Source organism: Fukomys damarensis, unplaced genomic scaffold, assembly GCF_012274545.1.
Source record: "Fukomys damarensis isolate Sample0158 unplaced genomic scaffold, DMR_v1.0_HiC HiC_scaffold_34, whole genome shotgun sequence".
NCBI classification, from domain to species: Eukaryota; Metazoa; Chordata; class Mammalia; order Rodentia; family Bathyergidae; genus Fukomys; species Fukomys damarensis.
In genome coordinates this window covers 2,150,484-2,160,221 of record NW_022900946.1, presented here as the reverse complement: position 1 = coordinate 2,160,221, position 9,738 = coordinate 2,150,484, and the positions used below count along the sequence as shown (strand labels likewise).

Here is a 9,738-nt window from a genome sequence, read left to right as displayed (position 1 = left end):
GGTGCGGAACAGCGAGGGGCCGTCCTGCCCCAGCGGGGTCCCCTCACACCCTGCTCAGCCGATCGAGGTCATCCTCGAGCCTGGCGGCAGAGCCCCCGAGCCCCTTGCGCCCGCCCCGCTTCCCTCCTGTTGGTGCCCGTGCCCGCAGGGCCTCCTGGGTGTCTGGTTGTGCCTGCCTGGGCCTGTGCTTCCTGGAGTCCCGGTTGTCACTTTCCCCGCCCCATGCCCCATTACAACTGTGAGCGGCGCCCCCTTCCTCCTCCCCGCACCCGAGTTTAGGCGGCTTCGCCACTGCCTCAGAGCGGACGAATGAATGAGCTCCACGTTCCCATGCCCTAAGAGCACTCATGTTGCCCTTTGTGTTCTGTTTTTGTTTATTGGGTTTAGTTGGTTGATTGGTTTTTGCGTTTATTTGTGGTACTAAGGCTTGGACCCAGGACCTTTACACCAAGATACACCTCCAAGTCCCGTTATTCTCTCTTTTTTTGAGACAGGGTCTAAGTTCCTAAGTTGCCCAGGCTAGGCTCGAACTTTCAATCCTCCTGCCCCGGCCTCTCTGAGTCCTGGCCTTGCAAGTGTGCCCCTTGCCCTTGTTGCTCATTCGATCTTCAGGTACAAGCTCAGAGAGGGCAGGTAGTTTGCACAGGCCACACAGCAAGTTAGACTGGGGACCTGCGTGGGCACAGCCCTCCCTCTCAGTGCCTTCCCTGGCTGCTCTCTCACCCACCCACCACTTAGGCCTTCACCCTTGGGAACTTGGCCTGGGCACCGTCAGCTGTTGGGACCGCAGATCCAGGGGCAGAGTCCCAGCTGCCCCTGTTCACGCGCACCCTGCCCAGAGGAGTAACCCAAAGCGACACCTACACTTTAAATTTGAGAAAAAGAAATCCGAGCCCCTGGACCCCAGGAGGGAGTTTCTGGAGTCGGTCAGCAGCCCTGCCTCACTGGCTGTCCTGGCTCTGTGTGCTCAGAGGCGGCCTGGACCCCGGAGCGGCCCTGGCCCACAGCCGCAGCACCCCACTCCCGGGACAGACCAGTAGTGAGGCCGTGCTGGCTGCCCATACCATATCATACCGCTCAGCCCTGTCACTGAAATGCATCTCCGGCCGAGAAAAGCACATTTCCTGGGCTGGAGCACAGAGTCGACAGCTCCAATCCTTTTGGCCAAGGCAGGCCTTTCTTTTCAGCCCGTGCTCAGCCGTTCTTGTGTGTCTGGAACACAGTAATGAAGCGGGGTCCTCCGTGCCCCACAGAGCACCGGGGGTTGCCTGGGCCGGGGCGGTTCAGGGTAGACAGGGAAGGCAACAGGGCTGCGGGGGCCGCTTATGTAACGCACAGCCATCTGTTGCCAGAATTTACTGGGGGCAGAAAAGCACAAACCGATGCAGCTGCAGGTTGGTCTGATTTAATATTCCCCAGAGAAGCTGCTACTGTGTGTTTCCGAGGAGATAAAGTGAGGGTTTATAGGAACTACACCCTGGCCCGGGAGACGTGGCTTGTTAATACTGCGTTTTGTGCATGAGAGTCTTGAAGAAGAGTTAAATGGAGGAGCTCATCCAACCAAGGCGTATTCAGAACGGAAGAAAGAAGGCCGTGCAAGAAAGGAGAGTCTTTCTGTTGGAACGTGTGCTGCCTGTTCCATCTTCGGGCTGACACTGATGGGCTCCTTTCCCCCTCCTTAGGTGGCCCAGTGCATGTAAGCTGCTCCGAGGAGAGGGGCCCGGGAGGGGGTGCAAGGACAGGAGGCGGCACACAGCCATCTCCTTGTGACAGCTGCCATGTGTCAGCCGCACAGGTGTCAGACACACAAGAGGCCCCGGTGGGCGCCCAGGCAGGCCTGGGAGGGAAAAATAATAAAAAGAGGGCACCACCTCATTTCACCTCAGTGGCCCCTCAGGGCGGTGGCAGCCGCCCACCTTGTAGATGAAGCCGAGGGCTCAGAACGCAACTGGTGTGGCAGACTGACTATGCCTCTTTGGCCAACTCTGACCGGAAGTGGCTATGCTGAGTGCTGTCTTGAGAAGGATCTTGAACTTTCCTTCTGGCCCGTCAAGGAGAGGAAGCTTCAGGCTCAGAAGGAAGGGCTGACATGTCTGTCCCATCGTGTCATGGTCCCCAGCTGAGGAGTGACGGACAGGGCCTGGAGGGATGTGAGGGCCCTGGGTTTTCTTATACTCTTCAGGGTCCTCTTGCCCTGCGTCTGCTGGGAGGGGTCCAGTCGTCTCCTCTGTGTGGGGGGCTGGAGGCAGGTGTGGCCTGTCCCCCAGGGCTCGTGTGTTAGAAGTTCAGTCCGAGGTGGGGAATACACTGTGGACAGGAGCTGAGGCCTCACAGGAGCTGCTGGAGCACTGCCCTCAGAAGGGCCCCAGGTTGTCCTCACAGGACCCTGGGTTCCTGAGAGAACAGTTATTAGGCAAAGAACAAGCCTGGCCTCTTTCTGTCCTTGCGTCTCCCACATACACTCTGCCATGAGGGCTTCACCGTAGCTGAGCTGGGCCAGCCCTGGAACCCACGGAGCTGTGAGCCGAATATACCTCTCTTCTTTGGAGTTCCCAGCCTCGGGTGTTTTGTGATAGTAGAGAACAGACTGACACACCACCCCCACCTCGCAGGTTCCCATCGGGGCCCAGACTCCAGCAGTTCTGACGGTCCGCTGGCTGTCTGCCTCAGGGTGCCCCGCCTCACCAAAACCAAGCACAGCACTGCCATCCACGCACAGCGGCACCATGCAGGTGCTGCCCACAGCCTGCTCATAACAGCAGGCATCCGAGCAGAGCAGGCCCTCGGGAACATTGTGTACACCGAATAGCGCTCAGCCTGTAAGCCTGAGGGAATCAGTGAGTGAATGAGCGAACGAATGAATACCCAGGTCCCGGCGGTTTGTCTCTGGACGCGCCGCACAGCCTGCTTTGCGTGGCAGTGAGTGTGCTGTATCTGCCCTGGCCAGGATGGCAGCTTCTGAACAGGGCAGCAGATGGAAATTCGGAATGTAGCCAGGGCAACCGAGAAACTGCACCTTAAAATTTCTGTCATTTGAATTAGTTTGAATTTTAACTTATGTGGCCATGTGGCTGGTGACTGCACATTGGGCCGAGCGGCCTTGGAGCCGGGGAGATGTGAACGAACAGCCAGGCCCTGCCTGCACAGACCTGTCCCTTCTGTGGGGAGGGCGCGGGACGTGGACCCCAGTGGAGCCATCACTTCTGGCACAGCGGAGAGTTCTGAAGACAGTAGAGGAGGGCAGTGCACCCGAGGCCTGGCGGGGAGGAAACAGCTGCTGGGAACTGGGGTTGAGGCAGGAGCAGTGGCCCTGGATGTTAGCGGGGAGAGCATCCCCAGTGGAACTCACAGCAGCGGCAAAGGCCCTGAGGCAGGCTCATGCTTAGCCACTTCCAGGACGGAAGTGGAGTCCATGGCTGTGGCGTGGTGGACAGAGGAGGCCAAGGGGAGGCTCCAGGCGGGGCTGGAGCCAGGTTGTGTAGGACGCTGAAGGTTTCGGTCTTACTTGGAGAGAGGCAAAAAGACGCACTTACTCAGAGAAAGCTTGTCCACCAGTACCAGCCCACCAGGGGCCAATCCTTGTGGCTGCAGCCATGTCCCTGGAGGTCCCTGCGCCTCGGTCCCCATTAACCGGGGTAAATATTGTCCATCGAGCACCTACAGAGTGCTCTGAACCATTCCTGGCCATCCCACCTGCCCTGAGCGACCACATGGGCACTGTTGCTGGAGACTTCAAGCAGGGAGGCAGGATCTGACTCTGGGGTCTCACGTACACCCCAGCCGTGTTTGGAGAGGGCAGGGATCCCCAAGAGAAGGCTGGGGACTCAGGGCAGCTAAGGATCCGTGGGGGCGTGTTCAGCTCCTGGCCAAGTGCCTCTTCTGGACAGACGCTTTCAGACACAGCGGAATTGAAGATCGGTTTAATAACCACCCACGTGTCCATCAGCAGTTTCAGCGCTGGTCACCATTCTGCCGTTCCTGTTTCCTCTGTCTCCCTTGTGTCCCATTTCACACACATGCTGCATGTGCATCTCTGACAGAGGAGCTGGTGTGTTTGCTTTTGTATAACCCCAGTGCCACTCTCATGGCTGACAGTAATTACTGTTTTGCTCTTAATACCCACTCTATATTTAAATATGCCTAATTGTCTGAAAATTGTTTTTTTACAGTTGGTTTGCTTGGACCAGGATGCAAACCAAGGCCAAACACAGCAATGACTTTAGGCCGAAGGTGTCCCCTCATTTGGTAGTGCGGGCGGGCTGCCGGACGGCTCTGGGCACCTCTGGCCGGGGAACCCTGGTGATGTCACGCGGGTGGAAAGAGGACTGACCCACAGCGTGGGAGGCAGAGACGCTGACCAGAGTCAGTGTCCAGGCCAGTGGTGGTGAACCTTTGGCACCCAGGCCACAGTGGACTGCTTTGTCACTGAGAGCTCTAAAAGTTCTAAGCCATTGTCGCTGGCCATGGGAGCTCTCTGGGGTGGGACAGAGCAGCTGAGACCTGCGGGCAGAATGCATGCTTGGGACCACAAGAGTCCCAGGGCTCAGGTGTGAAGCAGACCCACAGGGACGCCCACCAGTCAGGGCCAGTGGGGAGGGACTCCCGATGTGTCCAGGCTCTATCCAGAAGGTGGGGACCCAGAGCCCGGCAGCCCCAGCAGGGAGGCGAGTACAGACACGTGGAAGGGAGGGCTGTGTGTCAGGCGGCTGGGGCGGGCTGCCACGGGGCCTGGCAGATGGCGCTGGCCTGGGGCAGCTATAAACCCAGACTCGACTTCTGCCCGTCTTAGCTGTTACTGACAGCAGCTGAGTCTGTTGCTGGAAGTGCTCAGGAGCAGGGCTAGTGGCCCAGCCAGGACTCTCGTAATAGCCAGGGACAGAAAGCTCCATTAAAACTGGGTTAGGCACAGAAGAGGGTTCTTTGGCACCTGTAACAGAAGGGCCTGGGCTTGCTGGCTTCAAGTGTGGCAGACTCCAGGAGTTCAGATGTCGTCAGGGATCTGCCTGCTTCTGTCACTCAATCCTGCCGTCCTCTGGGTGAGCTTTGTCCTCTGGTCCAGGCAGTCTCACCTGATAACGTTAGACCCTGATTTCAGCAGTCCCTACAGAAAGAGACAACCCTCAGGAAAGGTCCCGATCTAGTATGGTTAGCCAGGCCTGACTCACTTTTCCCTGCACCAGCTGGGAGGGGTGGAGGGGGAGCATGGCTTGGCTGGAGGCCAGCGCTCCCCTCCTACTCCTGTCCTTGGCTCCCCCTCCTCCTGCTGTGGGCTGGGACTGTGCTTCAGTGCCCTGCCTGACCAACAGACCACCGTGCTCCAGTCCAGCATGAGTGCAGCCAGCCCAGGGTGCCCTCCCCACTCCACCACTCCACGTTTTACTGCTGTCTCGTTGGAGAAGGGAGGGTCGTCCTGGAGAGGTTTAGATTGGGAAAGGAGGGACCCGGGCCCCTTACTTGCATACCCAGCATTCTCAGACTGCGTTCAGCCCTGCCCCTCTTGCAGCAGGCCTGCAGCTGCTGTGTGAGCAGAGTCCCCAGCCACTTCTTGAGGTTCAGTCTAGGTGGCACCCTCCTGAGCACTGACTCCATGCTGAAGCACAGGCCCTGTTAAAGACTCTTTGACATTCTCAGGTAGTGTGGGCTCCACAAGCCCTGTACATCTGTTGGGGATTTTTTTTTTTTTTAAATCCTGAGTGGTGTAGACAGAGTGGTCCTTTCCAAAGAAGAGCAGTAAATACTCAAAACTAGATCCTGTGTCTCATCCTCTAAGAGCCTAGCAGTCGCGCGCTACTGAGTTTCTTCATTAGTTCCCAAACCTAACCCTGCTCAGGACTTAGCTCCGGATCCCAGCCCCAGGCCTTGATTCCTCTGTGGGAACACTGTGCCCTGCTCAGCTACCCAGCACAGGCCTGGCTGTCCCGCCTGCAGCCCCTTCTTGGCCTCCCCATCTGCCCACCCCTGTGCCTGCTCCAACCTCTGTACCCCGCTCCTCTTCCTCTCCACCTGTGCCCTGCTGCCCCGGGGCCTCTCCTGCCTTCCTGCACACACTCGAGTGCTAGGCCCCTTTGTCTGATCAGCAGAAGCCTCGCAGCTGCCCTGCACCCGGCACTGTGCTGGGCGGGAATCAGGCGTGCTGTGTGCCCTGCCAGCTCTCACCCAGGGCACCAACAGCAAGCCAGAGTGGCCACATGCTGCCCGGGGCATCCCGGGAGGAAGGCTGGCCCCCATGCAGCTCATGACAGGCATAGGCAGGCTCACCAGGTCTTTCCACAGTTCTTTGAATTAATTACCAACATTTAGAAGTTGGAAAGTGTTGCACAAAAATTGACTTTGGGCTTTTCTTGAGCAATTGGCGATGTGGGTCACTCCCCGCTGAGAGGCTCTGGCGGAGCCCAGCCCAGCCCAGTCTCCACCGCTGCCCCATCTCCCTGACATGGGCATGATCATCCTCGTGTCCCCTCGCCTCTCTTGTTCATGGTGCTTGCTTTGGTGACCCATCTCTACTTCCGAACCCCAAAAGCTGGCTGTCTGGCTTTTCCATCCCTAGGTAGCTGTCCTCTCCTGCCGGCCCCATAAAACTCTCCTCCCCTCATGTCAGAGCTGCTGCCGTGTCTGTGCCCAGAATGCCCAGCCCATCTGGTGACAGACGCTGCCATCCACAAAATCAGGGCTCTGCCTCACCCTACAGGGCTCCCCGATCCCTGGCCTTCCCCACATCCCTAGAGGGCTCTCGGCTCCCCCGCCGCCAGGCTTCCAGGCATGTCCCTCAGTGCCTCCTGGCAGGTTCGTTCTGTGTGGCCCTCAGTGTTTTATAGCTTGTGAGCCATCTGACAGCAGTTGGAAATTGGCTTTTGGAGAGCTGGCATCATTCCCGCTGGTGTCCACTGGCTGTAGCCGAGGGGCCTTGCTCCAGCTCTCTGACCCCCATGGTGGCGGGGCCACCTGCATTGTGCATGCTGCACAGCTGGCCACGAACTCTTCATGGAGAGGACTTGTTTGCTTTGCATCCCCCGCTAGGCCTGGACCTGGTGGGCAGTGTTGTTCAAATCTAATAAAATGGCAAGGACTGCATGCTGAGCTGAGCCGAGGTCTAGGCGAAGCTTGACCTAGGCAGGGTGTGGAGAAGAATTCTAGGTGTGCCCAGAGCGCGTGAGGTTCCTCCCATGCCTGCTGCCACCCACTGCCAGGAACAGGTCGGCTGCCCTGGGCTTCAGGGACCATGGGCCACGCTCGCCTGACCGTCAGCTTGTGGTCCCCACCTCAGGCAGCCGTGAGCGTAGCTCACCTGTGGTGTGTGTATTTCACGCAGGCAGCACTGAGAGTACCGTGCACGCACGTTCATTCTCCGTAGAAACCCTGTTAGATGAGGACTGCCGTTACCAGCCCCACCTTACAGGTGGGGAGACTGAGGCATGGGAGGCATCACGACTTGCTGATGGTCACACGATTGCCAGGCAGTCTCGTGCCCCCCGCAGGCTCCAGCCTTTTGATAGGAGAGACCATGTCATTGCTGGACTGTGTCAACCCTGAGGGGCAGCCACGACTCCCTTCTTCAGCACCCAGATGGCCTGAGATTTCAAGAGAGGCTGGAAAGGCGGCGTTGAATAGATCTCCTAATTTTTAAGCATCATCAACTAATTCTGAAACTTGTGAATGCTACGAGAGCCAAGCCAGCATGCATCGCTTCCTGGGGCCTCCAGCTTGTGAACTAATCTGTCAGGTCCCATCCGTGACCATCCGTCGGGCCTGCTGGGGCACAGGATGGCCCGCCCAGCGCCTGGCGCGTGTGGTACTTGTGAAATGTCTCGTCGCACCATCTTCTCTTTCCAAGGACAGTGAGTTTTCATTCACATCAGGGGAAGTGGCTTGCATTGGTCTTCCTCCTCAGGCACATGGACAGACCTTTGAGGTTTCCTCCTGATGGATCCAGAACTCTCTATGATTTCTCCGGCTCAGGTGCCTGAGAGAGCAAGTTCAGCCCCCACTGCTAGTCCTCAGATAGACAGGCCGGGGCCCCATCCGTGTCCCCAAAGCCAGCACCTGGTGAGGACAGGCATTCTCGTGTGGAGACCTGGGTAACTCTGAGAGCTGGAGTCGGAGCAGGGAGGCCAGGGCCTTCCTGGAGGGGCAGCCTTCGAGCCAGTCCTGCAGTGTGGTTGGCAGCTCTCTAGGCTGCGGCTGCTCGCCTTGTGCTCCGCTGAGCTGACGGTCCGGGCATAGGCAGGGAGTCCCGGAAGCAAGTCCTAGGGCCCCTGAGCCTGTGGCTCCTTCCTGTTCTGGGGGCGCCCCTGATCTTGCAGCACAGCACAGTGTGGCAGTGTGGGGAGGCACCGCCAGCGCACATCGGGTCGGAGTCAGCTGGTGTCTGCACCAAGGCCCTGCGTGCTGTCCTGGACCCGCCCGGCCTGCGGTCCTACGTCGCAGTCAGCGCTCTGCGGCAGATGTTTGTCTTCGGGTTGGGCTGGCTGCACTAAGGCCAGGGTCTGGCCCTGAGGGTGCTGCAGCGCGGCTGTGCTCTGGTGGCTGTCAAGTGGGACCACAGTGCCATTCGTCCTCGCCGAGCAGTGGGATGTTCCTTGGAGGGGACACTTCTGGGCCAGGGGGTACTGGCCTTGCCACATGTATTAAATTACTTCAGTTGAGCTAACATTTATCTTACTGTATGAAAATGCATTCTACTCTCACTTGGTCCTGTGAGCTATAACAGGGAGGGCAGAAGAGATTGGGGTTGGGAAAAGGCCCCTGTGAACCATGGGCGCTTCAGAGCATCCTGGGAGGAGGAGTCTGAGGCGGCATCAGCAAAAGGTGCCACTTACCTCTGGCCGGACATGAGAGGAAAGCCGAAGGACACCGCGCAGGTGCAGCACAGGCAGGCTGTCCTGAGGGGGAGGTGTCGCAGGGCGGGGTCTGCTCGGGCTTCTTGGGTGCCGGCCAGGGAGGAGAGAGATGGGAAGGGGAGCGGCTGTGCTTAGGAGTGAGAGCTCCTTACCCAGCGCAGCCCAACAGTCTCCCGAGGGAGGGTGCAGCAGGCTCTCGTCAGGCTCCCTGGCACGGCCTTGGGTCTAACGTTTATGCCACCAACCTCCACTGAGACGGTGGCCCTCTGTATCTCTGGTTCTGCGTTCACAAAGTCGGACGACCGCAGGTGGAAAATATTCAGAAAAATATGTCCCTACTGAATATTTTTTTTATCATTATTCCCTAAATAATACAACACAACTATTTATACAGCATTTACACTGTATCGGGTATTCAAGTGATCTAGAGATGATTTAAAATCTACCAGAGGATTGCATAGGTTGTATGCAAATGAAGCGTGTGCGCTTTGTAGAAGGGGCTGGAGCGTCTGAGGCTGCTGGAGTCCACGGGGGTTCTGGAAAAATCTCCCATTAGTACAGAAGCCACTGTGTGGAAGGAAGCGTGAGGGATGAACACACGAACACACCAGGCCCAGCCATCGCCCTGGGGAGGGGCTCAGCGTGCAGGCAGGAGACAGCTGGCCCTTGGGGACCAGAGCTGTACTGGGGCGGGTGACTCTGCCGTGGCCATGCTGGCACCGGCCAGGACAGGACCAGTGCGACCCAAGAGGGAGTGGCTGTCAAGACCTTGGAAATGCCAGCCAGAGTGGCTGAGGTGACCTTGGGACGAGGGCAGCAGCCTCAGAGTCTCCATCTCTAGTGTGGAACCCTTGTGCCTGCCCTGCAGAGTCGTTCTGTGTGCTGTGGCGCACGCAGTCTT

General features: G+C 58.2%; 2 protein-coding genes across 7 annotated transcripts in view; one reads left to right on the top strand and one right to left on the bottom strand.

Annotated features, from left to right (window-relative positions):
- The window catches only part of Katnip (katanin interacting protein), a 169,404-nt gene that overhangs the window by 125,179 nt on the left and 34,487 nt on the right, over positions 1-9,738 (top strand). The window lies entirely within an intron of this gene.
- Positions 898-9,738, bottom strand: part of LOC109118055 — a 45,960-nt gene continuing 37,119 nt past the window's right edge. The window contains exons 2-3 of one of the 3 annotated variants that reach the window (XM_019207409.2): positions 8,817-8,919; positions 898-5,101 (exon numbers count right to left, since the gene is read on the bottom strand). In XM_019207409.2, coding sequence (XP_019062954.1) covers positions 2,410-3,333 — 924 coding nt within the window. In that variant the 5' untranslated portion in view covers positions 3,334-5,101; positions 8,817-8,919 and the 3' untranslated portion in view covers positions 898-2,409. Of the gene's footprint in view, positions 5,102-8,816; positions 9,732-9,738 lie in introns of those variants that run through there. The other 2 variants (XM_019207407.2, XM_019207408.2) reach the window with 2 other exon arrangements.